A 19,427-nucleotide genomic window follows, 5' to 3' on the forward strand; every position below is an offset into this window, starting at 1 on the left:
GATAGAAAGTTATATAGATAGATAGAAACCAGGATAAGCAGATAGAAACCTGGATAGATAGACAGAAAACTGAATAGATAAGATAGTTAGATATATATATAGATTGAAATATGGGTAGACAGATAGTTAAATTGATAGAAATCTGGGAAGATAGATAGATAGATAGATACATAAAAAATAGATAAAAAACTGCAAATATAAAATGTATAGATAAAATCTTGGATAGATAGAAAAAATATCTTCTTACATAGATGTCATAGATATGTAGGTAGATAGACGGACAACATTGATTTGATTGATTTTGATAGATAAACGTACGGCATAGATTTGATAGATTGATAGATAGACGACAGCATAGATTTGATAGATTGATAGATAGACGACAGCATAGATTTGATAGATAGCTAGACGTACAGCATAGATTTTTGATAGATTGGTAGATTAGACGTACAACATAGATTTGATAGATTGATAGATAGACGTACGGCAAAGATTTGATAGATAGACTTACAGCATAGATTTGATTGATTGGTAGATTAGCCGTACAACATAGATTTGATAGATTGATAGATAGACGTACGGCAAAGATTTGATAGATAGACGTACAGCATAGATTTGATAGATTGGTAGATTAGACGTACAACATAGATTTGATATTAGCTAAAATATTTCTCTATAATTGTATCTCTAGGGGAGTATATTTGTCATGATGAATAAATTGTTTAAATATGATGAATGGATACGTGTACATCATCGACCTCTTTCTCCCTCATAACATTGCATTTTGCGAGATTTTATCTCTTTCTATATTTCATTTTAAATAAACTTGGTTTTCATTTTTAACAAATGATTTCATAAAGGAATTGAGTTCTTCTCACAAACTCAAATTTTCTATTGACTAAATCTTTGCAATCCAATGTCGTAGACTTTAGATATCTCAAAATGTGAAATCTGTTAGGTTGAATCATCTATATGTTTATAGTATCATACCACCATTAGATTGCAAAAGATAAAGAGAAAATTTGAGTTTGTGTAAAAAATTCAATTCCTTTAACTGTCGCAATCGTATAGATAAAAGAGAACTTGTTCATTATAATACATGGGTAGAGTTGTTCTTAATACTTTTATCCTTCTATCATTTTTTCATCTTTTATTTATCCTTTTCTTTTATTCTTCTCTTTTATCTTTCTCTCATTTATCCTTCTCTCATTTATCCTTCTCTCATTTATCCTTCTCTCATTTATCCTTCTCTCATTTATCCTTCTCTACCCTCTTCTGAATCCTGTAGCTTGTCATCGCTCAGCAAAATATCCATCAATTTTATTTTATAAAGAGACCCGTGAAATGTATTCGAGACAAATTTTCCCGCAAATTTGTTTTGGAAACACAATTTTTCATAGTTTCCTGGCTTCCGATGCATTTGGTTGAAAGGTTGGCGCGGTGTAGAGATGAGCGAAGAATGACCACAAAGGTTCCGCCGGCCCGCTGCGACACATGTTTCCGTATTCTGTTGTAAGATGTCACCACCTGGCCACAATACCGTAGCTGTCCACGGGACAATAAAAGTATTTATTTGTAAATAGATTAGAATTACGCAACTTATTGTTCGTCTGATTAGAGATGAAGATGTATTTATTGATCAGGAAGCATCTATATCAATAAACATCAGTCCAATTTCGGGGGAAATAAATTATAAATAAATCTATTTTAAATTGTCAGATATATTGGCGACAAACAAAAGTTTTCCACTCTACATAGTATTTATCAAATTATCAATTTGCCAGGTCTAACATGTCAACATGCAGGCCAGTAACTGACAGTTTCTGTGGGGGGGGGAGGGGCAAAGCTCTTTTACACAGTTAAAATACACTTATTCTACCTTAAATTTAATCTTACGGTACGACCTTGATCATTTAAAAAAATTTTGTTTTGTAAAAATAAAAATAAGTTTATTAACAATTAACATATTAAAAAGACAAAAATGGGGGTTAATCAACAATTAACCAAGAAGGATTTAAATTTTAAGATCGGAGAGTAAATTCTTCTGAAATATGTTTGTAGACGGTAGATGGTGCACCACAGGGTAACCGTAGACACCCTCACATTTTCAACAAAAGAATATTTTCTTAATAAAATAGTTTAGAACTCGGTATGTCTATTCTACTTGAACCTATTGTAAAAACAGGAAGTGTAGAATGACATAAAAACTGTTTTGATGTTGAGTATAAAAAAAAATCTTTTGTGTCCCGACCCCCTTGTCCGACAGGGGGGGGGGGTTAATTTGTTGTGGCCATCAAGGGTTTATCTAGGTTATATCTAGATTTATATAATATCATGTATTTTAAAAAAAACTATTCCCGATGTGAGATTTTTTTTCACATAAAGGGGTTGTATCCGTAATTTCATGTGAATCTTTATTTGAAATCCGATTCACAATGATACCCCTTTATTTGAAATCCAATTTACGATGTTACCCCTTTATTTGAAATCCAATTCACGATGTTACCCCTTTATTTGGAATCCAATTTACGATGTTACCCCTTTATTTGAAATCCAGTTCACGATGTTACCCCTTTATTTGAAATCTAATTCACGATGTTACCCCTTTATTTTCTCAGCAAAATAGCGGAAATAAAGGAACCTATCTTATCTTATCAAAACAGTAAAGCGATAATATCTTCCTCATTCTTATAAGGTTAAAAGGTAATCGATGTTAATCGGATATGCCATCCTTTAAATGAAAGGTCACTTAAAATACGTCCCATGTTTGAAGGATACGTTTTATCAGTTTTTTTATACTAATTAACTAATTACTGAATCACTAATTATTCTACATTATTTATTGGTGGGGCTTATTCTAAAATATACTTTTAAACATGATATCTTCACATCTATTCATCACTGGACTAATCAACCAGGACAAAACCATTTTTAATTATTCACAAATCAATCATTCAATCAATACATCTATTAATTAATGAGATGGGGGGAGAGGGGGAGCGGTACAATTTGCTTTTTTTCAGGCCAAACAAAAGGTTTTTTGTTTTATTTTTTAGATTAATTTCATGTAAAAGAACTGCCAACATTCATTAGGTTCAATTAAAGGTAAGTTGTAGACTAAACATAAATATATATATTCTAGACATAATTATATATTCTAAACATAAATATATATATTCTAGACATAATTATATATTCTAAACATAGATATATATTCTAGACATAACTATATGTTCTAAACATAAATATATATATTCTAGACATAACTATTTGTTCTAAACATAAATATGTATATTAAAGACATAACTATATGTTCTAAACATAAATATATGTATTCTAGACATAACTATATATTCTAAACATAAATATGTCTTCTAGACATAACTATATGTTCTAAGCATAAATATGTATATTCTAGACATAACTATATGTTCTAAACATAAATATGTATATTCTAGACATAACTTTATATTCTAAACATAAATATATATATATTCAAAACATAAACAAATATATTCCCAACATAAACAAGCATATTCCAACATATACAAGATGATAATAAAACTAAGGCTAAAATAAAAACTTTAAAAACGTCCAAAAACAACAAATGAAACCACAGAGAGGCTAAACCAAACAAACAACCTTCAACAAAAAACACAGCAAGCACAACCAAGCTATTAAAATTATCACAATGAATTACGATTTAAACAGTGTCGTGTAAAAGAAAAAACACTATAGCCCTTGAATAACAACAACTGAAACCACAGCGAGGAAAAACCAAAGCACCAACAATAAACATAAAAAAACACAACCAAAGCAGCAAACACAACCAAACACTAAACATTATCACAAATTACAATAACGACCAAACACAAACCCACTGCAGCGTCGTTAAAAAGAATACACACAAAAAGAACATTAGCACTGCAAAAACACAGAGAGACAAAACACAACCAAACACTAAACATTATTACAAACAATAACGACCAAACACAAACCCACTGCAGCGTCGTTAAAAAGAAAACATCCACACAAAAAACATTAGCACTGCAAGAACACAGAGAGACAAAACACAACCAAACACTAAACATTATCACAAACAATAACAACCAAACACAAATTCACTGCAGCGTCGTTAAAAAGAAAACATAAACAAACAAAAACACTAGCACTGCAAGAACACAACTGGAACCCACAGAGAGGCAAAACCAAACGATTAAAAATAACCATGCAAAACACAACCAAAGCAGCAAACACAACATACTAGAAACATTATTAAAAACAAAAACGACCAAATCCTGTAAAAGAAGACACTCACACACAAAAAAAAACACTACAAGAACAACAACTGGAAACACAGAGAGACAAACCCAAACCCCCAAAAATAAACATACAAAACACAACTAACCCTGCGAACACAACCAAACAATTACGACCAAACCCAACCCCAAGGTTTCCAGCACCAGTCCATCCGTCATTAATATCCCGAGTTCAATTCAAGAAAAACTGAAATGTATGTTTACACGCAATATTTAATTGCAGGTTTAAACATTCGATTCTTCGCTTTTTCATTCCAGTTTAACCTTACAGGGACGGTACATGTCATTCCAGTTTAACCTTACAGGGACGGTACATGTCAGTTTAGGGAACCCTCTATTTCAAGAGTAGTATGTTCAATTCACAATAGTACCCTATAAAGCTTTGTATGATCATTTATGAATGAGATATATATGTTTTTAACTTTGAAAATTAATTCCCTTTAAACCTACTTCGATTCGTTGTTTTTTATTTCAGTTTAAGTTTTCCATACTTAGCTAAAATATTTCTCTATAATTGTATCTCTAGGGGAGTATATTTGTCATGATGAATAAATTGTTTAAATATGATGAATGGATACGTGTACATTGATATATGAATTAATTTCAGAATGAATTAATGAATGAAATATATAAATACAGGATGAGTTAATGAATTAATGAATTGATGAATAGATAATGTATGGATGAAGGATGGATGAAAGGATGCATTGATGAATATATGAAAAATATAGGATAATGTATGGATGAAGGATGGATGAAATAATGAATTGATGAATAGATGAATAGTATAGGATAATGTATGGATGAAGGATGGATGAAATAATGAATTGATGAATAGATGAATAGTATAGGATAAGGTATGGATGATGAAGTGTATTCTGATTGGCTACATAACACACACAGACGCTAACATAAGTAGGCTTAAGGGATTATCTGAGAAAGCTGGGGGGGGGGAGTATAGGAATATAAGAGTACTAGGGGGTGAGAGCTTATGAAGAGGATGGTACTGAAAATTGTTCGGTTGTTAGTTTTTAGAAAAGTATGAATACAACAGATTAGCAGCTTCTACAAAACTTTTCAAACGTTCTGTAAAATCTGACAAACTTCACACACTAAACAAATCATCCCAAAACTTCTAACTTTCCAAAAACCTTGACAAATTTATCCCGTCCCTTTAAAACCCTTCAATTTTAGCACCTTTTTGACATAAACCCCGATTAATTAGAATAATTTTCAAACTAAAAACCTCAATTGGGAAACTGAAATGTACTGAATGAAATTGAGTTTTTGACACAACCTCAAATTTTTTAATTTCTATAAACCTTTGATATTTCAAACTTGGATTATTTGATCTAACAGAAGGGATAGTTTGAAATATCTAAGGTCTACGACATTGGGTTGCCAAGATATAGGGATAAGAATATTTGAGTTTGTGGCAAAAACTCAGTTCCTTTCCCTTCAAACTCCTCAAACCTACTCTCCGAACTCCAAAACCTTTGAAACCTATCGAGGCTCTCAAAACTTATCAAAAACCTCGATACCCGACGCCTTTACCATTCTAAGAAACTTAAACTTCAATTTTAAAAAATCCTTATCTCTTTGCAACCTAATGACACTAACTTTTAATGTTTCAAAATTTTAACTCTCTTAGATCTAGTAGTCAACGTTTAAAAAATCAAATGTTTACACCATCAGTTTGCAAATATATATTATTTTAAAAAATAGAATTTGAGACAAGTGAATTCAAGTCCTTTGGTCAGTTTGGACACATCCAAATCTAAAATATTCTAAATATCCGAAAATTAAAACAAATATACCCGAGGTGTACTACCACAAACTAATAATAAAAGTATAATAATTACTATTAATGACCTGTTGTAATAAGCCTATATATGTTTTCCCATATTAAAGGTACTACGCGGGGTAATTTACCCCGCGTAGAACACCTCAACCGTAACAATTAGAGACTCTAAACTAGTGATTAAACCCTGCAAATTCATTAATTAACATCAAGATTAATAAGGTTTGTTAATAGGATCATAAAGTGTATATTTAGTTAAACTATCCATGTGTGCACTTCAAGTTTTTTTTAAATATTTTACTGAGAACTTCATTTATAATTAATAAATGTTTAAACAAGTTGGGAAATTGGTAAACAGTGTGTTCAAAATTAGTTTTTTAATTTATTGATTTTGTGATTGTGTGTATTATATTGGATTGTGATTGTGTTATTATATTGGATTGTGTTTGTGTTTATTATATTGGATTGTGATTGTGTTTATTGTCCAACAATGTGTTCAAAATTGGATTTTATTTTTATTGTATTGGTTTTTATTGTAATTTTTTATAATTTTGATTGTTGGATGCTGAATTCTGTGTGATTTCAAACTGGTTTTATCTGTAAAGCTTCTCAACCATTAGACTAATGTGCGTGATATATGTTATAGAATATACTAGTGTGGGGGGAAGGGTACCCCAATACCGCCCTCTCCTCTCCCCATCCGTCTCAACCCGTTATCTCAATGAATTGCAATAGGAGTTATGACGCGAAAAACCTCGTAAATAGATCAAAAAGAACTATTACTTTTCAAATTAGAATCTAATCGATTAGAAAAAAAATAATTAATTTATCTATTTTTAGGTATGTTTTTTCTCTCAGTCATTCCTGTTGAGCCTTGAAATAAATGCGTCCTGTTGTAGGTTTGCAGAATGTTAAGGATAAAAAAGATGCCTTTTGAGAAGTTTGTGTTTAACCCTATACCGCTGTACGAATACAGAAGCTTGTGTTTAACCCTATACCGATGTACGAATACAGAAGCTTGTGTTTAACCCTATACCGATGTACGAATACAGAAGCTTGTGTTTAACCCTATACCGATGTACGAATACAGAAGCTTGTGTTTAACCCTATACCGATGTACAATACAGAAACTTGTGTTTAACCCTATACCGATGTACTAATACAGAAGTTTGTGTTTAACCCTTTACCGATGTACGAATACAGAAGCTTGTGTTTAACCCTATACCGATGTACGAATACAGAAGCTTGTGTTTAACTCTATACCGATGTACGAATACAGAAGCTTGTGTTTAACCCTATACCGATGTACAATACAGAAACTTGTGTTTAACCCTATACCGATGTACTAATACAGAAGTTTGTGTTTAACCCTTTACCGATGTACTAATACAGAAGTTTGTGTTTAACCCTATACCGATGTACGAATACAGAAGCTTGTGTTTAACCCTATACCGATGTACGAGGACAGAAGCTTGTGTTTAACCATTTACCGATGTACGAATACAGAAGCTTGTGTGTAACCCTATACCGATGTACGAGTACAGAAGCTTGTGTTTAACCCTATACTGATGTACGAATACTTATCTCCCCCTTTCCCCCCCCCCTTCACACTCTCCAGGTGCAATCATCATCCTTATCCGGTAACCTCCAAAATTGCTCGATTTAACCCTAAGATTCCCCTCAAGGCGCCCCCCTCCCCTTCCTTCATCACTCCCCCCTATCTGAGCACATGTCAAAGCTTTCATATCCTATTTCCATCATTCATTAGCGCTGTCTCCCATTCTCTTTAATTATTCATTACGCCCCCCCCCATTCTCTCTTATAGGCACTTAAACTAATTTGATCAAACTTTATTCATCCTTTGCTTTCTATGATTGACCTTATTTTTAATATTCTTCTTTCTTCGCGTTCTTCTATAATTTCTAATACACTCTTCTGTTCTTTCCTACTTTATTTATCTATTTTCTAATTTTTTCCTTTGAAATTGCTTCACTTTTCGTTTTTCCCTCAACCTGCTTAATTGCTGAAGTTGGATTCTTTATTTTTATACATTAAGAATTGTATAAAAGGATAATAGCTAGAGAACTCGCACTTTAAACCCTTCCTAAACCGTTCTAAATCAATTATATAATTTCGCTCTCAACCATTCTAACCCATCATAACCCTTCCTAACCCATTGTTACCCGTAATAACCCGTCCTAAACCATTCTTACCCATCACAACCCGTTCTGAACCGTTCTTACCCATAATAACCCGTCCTAAACCATTCTTACCCATTATGACCCGTCCTAAACCAGTCTGACCCATCATAACTCGTCCTAAACCATTCTTATCCATCACAACCCGTCCTAAACCATTCTTACCCATAATAACCCGTCCTAAACCATTCTTACCCATAATAATCCGTCCTGAACCATTCTTACCCATCATAACCAATCACAACTCTTCCTAAACCATTCTTACCCCTAACAACCCGTCCTAAACCATTCTTACCCAAAATAACCCGTCCTAAACCATTCTTACCCATAATAACCCGTCTTTAGCCATTCTTACCCATAATAACCCGTCCTAAACCATTCTTACCCATCACAGACCGTTCTGAACCGTTCTTACCAATAATAACCCGTCCTAAACCATTCTTACCCATTATGACCCGTCCTAAACCATTCTTACCCATCATAACTCGTCCTAAACCATTCTTACCCATAATAACCTGTCCTAAACCGTTCTTACCCATTACAATCCGCCCAAAACCATTCTTGCCCTATCAAACCCCGTCCTAAACCGTTATTTCTCATCATGATTCGTCCTAGCCTGTACTTTTCATCATAACTAGCCCTGACTCGTCCTAACCCATCCTACTTCGTCCTAACAACAAGTTCAACAAATCTTTTATCTTCAGGATCTAGATCTAATACAGATACAAGATTTTTGGCATCAAACCCATCCAGACGTATTTATTTATCTTTCTATCTTACATGCTCCTATTTTCTCCAGATCTATCTGTTCTATCTATCTATCTCTCTATCTATTGGTCTTGTCTTGGCAGTATGTTTAGTTTGGCCTGACTTTGTTGTAAATAAACCCTGTAAAGCAGTTTACTCCATCTTTGTTCTTTGGAGAAATCACAATAAGCTTGTAAAATGGTTTAAGTGCTACTCAGTTTCTCAAAAAAAACTTTTATTAACTTTTGAAGTAGTATGGAGTCATCTTCTTTCAGTTTGATTACTAATGAAAAATATGAATTAATTTAAAAATGACGAAGAAAAACATTGAACACAGGAAACCTTTTATATTATTTATTATAACAATTTATTATTCATTTCTAACAGTTAACAGGAAAAGTCTAACATATTTCAATAATAATCAAATGCTAACATATTAGTAACGTTATTTGAATTAAGCTCCTGGTCTTAAATATAACTAGGGTTAGAGGTTGGAATAGGTTAAGGTTTGAAATATATTTGGAAACATTTCTCCAGTAGTCCAACTCTTCACTCAGTACTCCTAAACCATTCATTGCATTTTCAGACGATGGATTAAAGTTTTTTTTTGTAATACAACTTATGCCTGAAAAAGGGAGTTTAGGACATTTTACTATTAAAACGTACATGGAAAACTTTCAGAATTCAGAGGAATTGAGTTTTGGCCTAAAAACTCAAATTTTCTCATCTCTATGTCTTTGCCACCTGCTGATGCAAACCTTTGATATTTCAAACTTAGATTATTAGATCCAACAGAATTTGTCTTTGGCATGAGGTTGCAAAGATAAAAGGGATTAAAAACTCGGAGTTCATGACAAAGTTTCAATTACCTTACTAACAGAGGAAGACAAAGTCCAAAATTAAAATTTACAAAGTCCAAAATTAAAATTTACAAAGTCCAAAATTAAAATTTACAAAGTCCAAAACAGGAAGAAATAGTCCAAAACAGGAAGAAATAGTCCAAAAGAGGAAGAAATAGCTCAAAAGAGGAAGATATAGTCCAAAAGAGGAAGAAATAGCTCAAAAGAGGAAGATATAGTCCAATAGAGGAAGATATAGTCCAAAAGAGGAAGAAATAGTCAAATAGAGAAATCGAAATAGTTCAATAGAGAAAGAAATAGTCAAATAGAGAAAGAAATATCCCAAAAGAGGAAGAAATAGTCAAATAAGGAAAGAAATAGCCCAATAGCCTAATAGAGGAAGAAATAGTCCAATAGAGGATGAAATAGCCTATTAGAGGAAGAAATAGTCAAATAGAGAAAGAACTAGTCAAATAGAGAAAGAAATAGCCCATAAGAGGAAGAAATAGCCTAATAGAGGAAGAAACAGTCCAATAGAGGAAGAAATAGCCCAAAAGAGGAAGAAATAGCCTAATAGAGGAAGAAATAGTCCAATAGAGGAAGAAATACTTCAGTAGAGATAAAGTAAAAAGGTGAAAGAGATTTCAAGCGCACGAGTAAAGAGGCATTGTTTGCATTAGCAAAACTGAAATGGTTTTAGTAAAATATTTGCTTTTAAAATTTTTGCACTCAATTTGAAAATTTGAAAATTTTGATTACAATTCTTTTTTGATAACTAAGAAACTCTTTGAGTAGTGAAGAATATAGAACCCTGAATCCTGTCTTATTTGTCAGTTTTTTCATGATTTTGTTGATAGAATAATCTGGAATTTGTTTAAACTAGGCCTCATCTCATCAGTATACCATCAGGGGCAAAAATTATGATTTGAGAAAAATAAACATTTTAAAAAGATAAAAATTTTAAACTTTAGTCTCTAGTATCAAGTGACGTTTGTTTCATGAATTTAAAAAGTCTGTCCCAAAAAAAATATGGTTGCTCCTTTTTTGACGGACAGATGATGCTTTGGGTTTTCTTGCGTATGTCTCAAATATTTCATTCTCAAATCAACGTTTTTCGGGTATTTTAATATGGCCCAGATGATTAAATAATCTATAAAACACAATCCATAAAACCGGTCGTAAAAATGCTTTCACCCTGAATACACTTTACGCCCTTAAATTAATCTTAAATCTCATTTTTATATGAGTTGGTCTTGAGTGTAGATACTGTGAGTCGGGAGCTGAGAAACCCCGCTGGGAACACAATCATTCCTGCCACGCGCACATGCCGTGAACCATTCTATAAAATGCTCACATGCCGCGCACCGCATTCTATAATCTTTCATTTGTCTTTTTCACACTTACCCAGACAATTTATCTCATCTTTAATCAAATCTCAATAATAAATAGCTTTCAATTGTCGATGAATAATTTAAACTAAATTGATCAAAAGAATTCTTATAGAGGGCAAAGCTTGTGTAGCCTTTGACTTCAACACTCAGTGGTCCAGATCCCTGAGTTCCAGAATAAAACACCTATAATTGCACCCCCCCCCACTCCTAGTAAAGGAATTGAGTCATTGCCATAAACTCTGATTTTTTAATCCCTTTATCTCTACAACCCAATGTTGTAGACCCTAGATATTTCAAACTATGAATTCTGATGGATCAAATAATCATAGTTTGAAATATCAAAGATTTACGCCATCTGGTTTTAGAGATATAGGCATTAGAAAATTGGGATTTGTGACAAAGACTCACTTCTTTTCTGGCTGCGGGCATAGATGTTCTTTTTATTATTAAACAATCCTATTGAAAATTGTTATTTTTAGCCAGAAACATTAGCATTTCATACTATCATTTAAAGACAAAACTGTCGCGCGCAATGACCTTTGCGTTAATTTCGGATTATGTATTTGATGTATTTTAATTAGTTCATACTTTGATATTCTTGTTATTATTCCACTTTTGCTAAGTTTCACACACTTTGTTTCGAACTCCTTGATATTGCATGTATCAAATATACATATAAAATGTACTAGAATCATGCCTATTGCAATAATATCTTTATAAGTCAAATTGCTCTACACGCTTTATGCATAATATGTCAGTGTAATATGTTCTGAAGCCTTTTATTGCAATATGAATAGGTGTCAAGGAAAGAGTTTTTAAATAACCATTCCAAAGGAATTGAGTCTATGCTACAAACTCAAATTTTCTAAACACTACATCTTTGCAACCACATTTCAAATTTGATTAATCAATCTAACAGAAATCATAGCTTGAAATATCTCAGGTCTACGACATTGACTTGCAAAAATATAGGGATTAGAAAATCAGAGTTTGTGACAAAGACTCAATTCCTTTGTAGCAACTCACTGAAATTATGTTTGAAAATGCGTCTGTTAATATTTTATTCCAATAAATTGTGAATATACGTTCTATGTTTTTAAGGGTACATGAAAATTGAAAGGGTATTCAACCAACCCTAATATACGATGTTGTCTATAGAACAAACCCATTCTCAGGCTTTTCTCTGTCAATTTAGCTTCCTTGGTCCATTGTTTTAGACGGAGAATTGTTTTAGGAGTTCCCCAGGGGTCCTGTCAGTAGCCCTAACTAAACTAAATATATGTACAGGAAAATATGAGTTTGGGAACTGTGTAAAGTTTGTCTTTTAGAAGATCTTCTTGTTATCTTCTTTTCTTTATCCTTCTTTACAAAGACCGACACCACTATTAAAAAATAATAACTTTTTAAAAAATATTACTTTAATTCGCTAAGCTATACATTTTTTTGGACAAAAATTTCCTTTTTTTGGAAAGGTTCAAACCTTTTTAGATTTTTTCCTTAGCTTAAGTGAGAGACAAAATAAGATCTAAAAAGGCAAGATAAAGAGGAAAATAAGGTTTATTAACTTAAAACACGCTTTATCAAAGTAAAAGAGTTGAGTTTTTGTCACAAATTAAAATGTTCTAATCTCTATTTCTGTGGAACTTTAAGAATTAGATTGTTTAATCTAAAAAAATTCATAGTTTACTATACATTGGGCTGCGAAGATATAGGGATTAGGAAATCAGAGTTTGTTTCAAAGACTCAATTTTTTTAATCGAAAACAATACGGTTCTTACATATTTTATGTTGAAATTGATAATTTAAAATATGTTCAAGATTTCATGTGTGGTCAAATGTTAAATATTAGCTTTGGGTATTTACTATAGCTTCTAGTATTTATACCCCCACCCCCCCTCGCCCCTCCATATCTATTGCCTATCTTTATTCAGGGTATTATCTAAGCACACCTAAATGAACCAATCAGATGATATCAAGATAAAGAATTAGACTGTTCCATGAGAATTTATATTCCCGTAATAAAGCGCTGAACAATATTTTTTAATGTATTCTACATCTACAGTATGCTTCATGTCTCAGCTTTTTTACTCTTCCCGAATACTGCAGTATATTTTCTTATTAACAAACATATATATTGGTGTATTTTTGGTAACCATGGTCCCTTTTGCATTAGATTATGACACAAGTAACCAATCTAAAACAATCATCAATTTTCTCTGATCTAATAACACAAACATGTTGGATATATCATCATTAGAAATTTTTAGTTGAAGAATTCATAAATGGAATGTTTCTTAAAGCTTTATTCATTTTGCAATAGCATAAGCCTTCACTATTCCACTATCTTTCTATCTTGAACTAAATAAAGAAAGAATGGAAGTTCTGGCTCTGGCCTGGTCTTGAATTGAGTAAAGAACTCCGTCTTGCTAATTTCTTATTCTTTTGTTAATCCGTTCCTGCTCAAGGTTCAGAAGCAGATGAGAGAGAGTTTTTACTCCGTACATAGAATTCAATTGAGTTGGTATATCTCAGGGTTATAGTTTGAATCAAGGAAGATTCACCAGGACCGGTTCATTTGAGGTACCAGACCGGACTTCACACAGACTAAAGTTGGCTAGTCAAGACAGTACACCCAATTCTCTTGAGATTAATGTACAGGATCTTTCTTTGCTTGGTTTTAATCCATGAAAAAAACGTGCTGTATTTTCTAATAACATCTTAGGGCTGCTGCAGGATAAGGTTTTAACTTGTTTACATTGAATGATATCCATTGATTTTATTTTTTTATTTTTTTTTCAGGCATAATTACAATTTATTTCTGCAAACCAGAGTACGAAGCATGTACTCCTGCTTTTTATTTACTGCAGTCCAGACTATAGATCTAACCATAGTTATGTTATGCAATAACAGGAAAGAATAATAAATTTAAATTAGTTGAGTGGGTTTAGAGCTACGTTATGTGTGACGTGCATAATCTTGTATTGTACAGTTTACAGTGTACATAAAAGGTATACATCATCTTTTTCTTATCTTTGTCATACATTATGTGGTAAGGGAGCGGTTCTAAGGTAATTCATCCATCTATTCAATCTTTATATCTATCTATCTATCTATCTCTATTCAACTATCTATTGTATCTGAAAATGCATATCTATCTATTTACCAATCTTTATATTCTATACGTACATATTCATTGTTTAATGTTCTTCTTTTTTCTTCTTTTTACTGAAAATAGGAAAAACGTATTTTTTATAATTCCTCCCGCGATGAAATCTTATTTTTGTTATTAGATATTCTATCTATCTATGTTTCTGTATATCTATGTAGCTATATCTATTATTTATCTATGAGACTGTGTGTGATATATCCCCATGTCTAAGTATATTGACTTTAACACAATTATGTGGATTGATGGGTTGGTGTGCGCTGTACTGTACACTGGGAACCGGTTCAAACCATATTATCCGCGGATTTATTGATTTTATTCTATCTTGGTCAGAGATTTGGGAATTTATGAATAGCAAATCGAGTAGTTGAACAAGACACAGCCACTTAATACCACTTCTTTTGTGCCGCAAAGGTTAGTATAAGCCCAGTTGGATGGTTTTTGATCAGTTCTATTGTTATTCAAAAGTTTACAGCTCTATTTTCTAGTTTTCTGTTTTTTTTTATCAAGTTTTTTTTGGTTTACTTTAAGCGGAGTTTTATTTTCAGTAACCGAAGTAGAGAAAGGAGAAGGGCCGGGGGGGGGGGGGAGATTTATATTCTAGGGATGAGTAGATGATAGGTGGATAGATTTATCTAGTCCAGAAAGAGAGTGGGTGGGGGAGAAGTGTATCTCAGAGAGTGGATGGATTCAAATGGTTTTCTACAAAACCATTTTCTCTCAATTTAGAGTATTTAATGTTTGTGACTCATGCACACAGTTCTCTCTCTACCTTTTAACTTATCTTAATTTGCTTTAATCTATCTATCTATCTGTCCATCTATCTATCTATTAATCTAACTATTTATCTATCTATCTATCTACTTGTATTTTACAATTGAGCTCTAGATCTGTTTACAATTAGAATTGGTCAATGTTCGCGGGAAGGATATTGATGAGATTTTTGTTTAAATATCTGCGGTTAGGTTTACTTATCCGATAGTGTGATAACCCTTTGATCGGGTTAACCGGAGGGGGTGGGGGGAGGTGTAAGGTGTAACCTGTTCAGGGGTGGAGGGTTAAGGGTCCTTATACCCAAGGGTCGGGTTGAAGGGGGGGGGGGGGNTGTATCATACATTGTATCATACATTGTATCATACATTGTATCATACTTTGTATCATGCATTGTATCATACATTGTATCATACATTGTATCATAGTTCACAGAATTGAAAATGGAGAAATTAATGATAAATTAGTGGAAAGTGGTTTATGCATGATTAGAATAAAGATTGAAAATGGAGGGAAATTGAGAAGCATAGAAAGTATCGAATGGAGTAGGATAAAAAGTATTAAATGGAGTAGGATATAAAGTATAGAATGGAGTAGGATATAAAGTATAGAATGGAGTAGGATATAAAGTATAGAATGGAGTAAGATATATGGTATATAATAGAGTAGGATGTATAGTAAAAAGAGTAGGATATAAAGTACAGAAAAGAGTAGAACATGATGTAAAAAAGCAGGAATTAAAGTATAGAATGGAGTAGGATATATGGTATAGAATGGAGTAGGATATATGGTATAGAATGAAGTTTGGAAGTAGGATATAAAGTTCAGAATGAAGGGGGGGTATAAAGTACATAATGAAGGGGGGGGGGGAGATTTTCGCCGAGATAATGAGAGAGTAGAGTGCCCATGTTTGACAAGACGGTTCCTTTACTGTTTCTAGTAATGAACCCGAACCCAGAGAAAACAAGCGGTTTCGGGTTCTAATCTAATAAACATTAAACAGATTTTTGTTGAAAATTACCATTCAAGAATCCCAATAGATTACATATCTTCTTTCAGTTCACATTTTTAATAAATAATGATTAGAGAAGCGTTACGATTTTATATTTGATACAATGGATGAAACGTATTTGGGGAATTGAAAAAAATATAACTTTAATGAGAATTTTGAGAGAGAAGGAGATACATAGATTGTATTATACATACATTGTATCATACATTGTATCATACATTGTATCATACATTGTATCATACATTGTATCATACATTGTATCATACATTGTATCATACATTGTAATAAAGAATAGAGAAGGATATAAAATACATAATATTGCAAACAATTATTCTAATCTTTGATCTGAAACAAACAGCAGAGCAGGGTTCCACCTTAACTTGACTAAAATCAGCAATAAAACCTTGTATTTAATTAATTAAACTCTATAGTCGGAGAACTAGAAGTATTTAACCAACCAGGGGGTTCGGAGTTAGGAACAGTGGGGTTAGATTAAAATTTATAAAAGAGATAAGTTTATGTTGCAAACGCAGAATTAGTTATATTTTATAATCCTTGAAAGTTAAAAATAATTATGAAAAAATACGCCAATTTCAACAAACTACTCATGATTCTGAGAACCTCTTATTTCTATAAGTTGGTTGGTTGGTTTGTTGGCTAAATGAAATCAAACATTTTTATGCTTTTTAGGAATTCTTTTTATTAATCTTATCAGTAAAACGAATTATTCAAATTCTAAAAATTTCAAATCAAATTTTTTTTTGGTTCGAATATTAGTTTGTATTTCAGCTTAGGTTTAAAAATGACTTTTAAAAGGCGTATGGTTAAAAATTTGTTTTTATTCAAATCAAGTGAAAAAGGTTAATGGTTCTTTTTACTCTCATCTGCATTATCTATCGTTTTTTTTGTATTATTCTAAAAGACAGAATTGTATTGCCACGAGATAAACTTCAATGGGTTTGAAAGTTTCATTAAAAAATGTTGAATCCAACAGTTTAACTCCACCGGACTCTTCATTAATTAGTTTTTTCTTGTTTCAGGAAAGTGGAATGGGCGGGGTAGGCGGATCCCCCTTGGCAATGCTCGCGGCGCAGTGTAATAAGCTGACCAACAAGTCCCCGCCCCCTCTAGCTGATGCGGCGGTAGGGAAGGGTTTTCACCCCTGGAAAAAGTGTAGTGGTCAGTCGTTGACAAGTGGTAGCCCAGAGGAGACAAGAACTAACAGCCAACCCTCCAGTCCTGCTCAATCTACATATTCACACAATACATCTCCAGCACCTCAATACGGTAATTACATTCTCAAAACCTAATCTTACAAAACTTGAGAACAATCTCAACTGTAGATTAAGTTACTGTATCGTTTATCAAATGAATAATATTTTCTTATTTTTCAGGTGGTCCGGTTTATAATCCGTACTCTAGCTCCCATCAAACCCAATCCTCTCCATCTCCGTCCCACTCCTCCTTGTGTAAACTCGATCAATCCTCTCCAACCAGTGCAGCTCAACTTCAGAGCATGCAGACCATGTACACAAGGGTGGCCGGGGTTAACCCCTACGAGTCCTGGCCCTTTAACATGTCCAGCTCTCATATCAAGCCGGAGTACAAGCAGGACCCTCTACAAGGCTCCTGGTGGGATATGCATACACAAGCTGGCAGCTGGTTAGATGCTGCTAGTGGGTTAGGAACAGCTGCTACAATGCATGCTGCTCAGATGGCAAACTATACAGATTACAGTGCTGCTTCTGCTCTAGGATTAGCAAGCAGCTCCGCACTACTCTCAGGGTCACATATGCTCCAGGATACTTATAAATCAATGCTCCCTGGACAAGCTACTCCTTCTCCTTTTGGTATCAGTCCTTCTATGACAGCTGTAAGCTCTCCTAGATCTCAGAGAAGATACACGGGTAGAGCAACCTGTGATTGTCCAAACTGTCAGGAGGCTGAGAGACTTGGACCCTCCGGATCTAATCTTAGGAAAAAAAATATTCATAATTGCCACATCCCGGGCTGTGGCAAAGTTTATGGTAAAACCTCTCACTTGAAAGCTCACCTTAGATGGCATACCGGAGAACGACCTTTTGTTTGTAACTGGTTGTTCTGCGGGAAGAGGTTTACTAGGTCTGACGAGCTCCAGAGACACTTGAGAACACATACAGGAGAGAAGAGGTTTGCTTGTCCTACTTGTAACAAGAGGTTCATGAGATCAGACCATCTCGCCAAACACGCGAAAACTCACAGTGGAACTGGTGAAGATTGTGGTACAGGGAGTGAGAATAGTGACTCTGAAACCTCAAGACAAGACGTAGCTTCTCCGGGTTCAATTCGAACCCCAGGCCTCACCTCCTTATCTCCGATCCATGGACACACAGATCTTAAATCCTCCGGTCTGTGAAACCTTGTGAAATATTTCTCCGGGTCTAGTCAGTAGCTACAGCGTGCAGAACAAGAGAATTCAGTGAACATTGAAACCTGAACCTTGTCGCAATTATTTAATTCAAGGAGTTTATGTACAAATATCAATCCTGACTCTCACCTCTGACGAAAATCCAAATTTTCGTCGACGATTGTGCCATATCTGAGATTTAGGCTATATATATTTCTTTCACGAATACACACATCCAATTCTATTTTCTGTGATGAGCCGAGCAAAAATATTATTATTTTGTTTTCTGAAAACATTTTGGTGAACCAACGAGTTTAAGGCAAGAAATGATGGATGAAGGATGAATAAATGAATGGATGGACGGACGACAGTTTTATTTTACTGCGGAGCAGTCCTGTTGTCACGACTAATAAATAAATTGTATGTTTTAAAAAAATCTAATTATTCCTGTCTTTTATGTTCCGTATAATTATGATAAATATATCCACCATTTTCTTGTGAAAAATAAACGCGAGGACTATCTTAAACAAATATCACGTTTTTACAGTTTGTTGAGATGAGAGAACAGTAGATAGATAGATAGATAGTTTCTATTCTAGTAATGATAGATAGATCAGTAGATAGATGGATAGTTTCTATTCTAGTAATGATAGAAAGATTAGTTGATAGATAGATAGTTTCTATTCTATAAAATGAGGAGAGATATATAGATAGTATCTATCCTTATGATGGGTAGATAGATTGATAGATAGATGGATAGTTTCTATTCTAATGATGAGAGTAATGAGTCTCGATAT

General features: G+C 33.4%; 2 protein-coding genes across 2 annotated transcripts in view; one reads left to right on the forward strand and one right to left on the reverse strand.

Moving 5' to 3' along the window:
- LOC111718148 (uncharacterized PPE family protein PPE62-like) overlaps positions 1-8,857 on the reverse strand; it is a 40,636-nt gene extending 31,779 nt beyond the window's left edge. Inside the window, exons 1-2 of the mRNA XM_023493661.1 lie at positions 8,674-8,857; positions 8,284-8,528 (exon numbers count right to left, since the gene is read on the reverse strand). Coding sequence (XP_023349429.1) covers positions 8,284-8,528; positions 8,674-8,857 — 429 coding nt within the window. The remainder of the gene's footprint in view (positions 1-8,283; positions 8,529-8,673) is intronic.
- An 8,436-nt stretch (positions 8,858-17,293) lies between these two features.
- On the forward strand, positions 17,294-19,157 carry LOC111718149 (transcription factor Sp9). Its single transcript, XM_023493662.1, has 2 exons — positions 17,294-17,531; positions 17,639-19,157. Exons 1-2 carry the CDS (start codon positions 17,294-17,296, stop codon positions 18,637-18,639), a joined length of 1,239 nt encoding a protein of 412 aa, XP_023349430.1. The 3' UTR covers positions 18,640-19,157.
- Positions 19,158-19,427: the final 270 nt, after the last annotated feature.

Source organism: Eurytemora carolleeae, unplaced genomic scaffold, assembly GCF_000591075.1.
Source record: "Eurytemora carolleeae unplaced genomic scaffold, Eaff_2.0 scaffold13, whole genome shotgun sequence".
Taxonomy (NCBI): Eukaryota; Metazoa; Arthropoda; class Copepoda; order Calanoida; family Temoridae; genus Eurytemora; species Eurytemora carolleeae.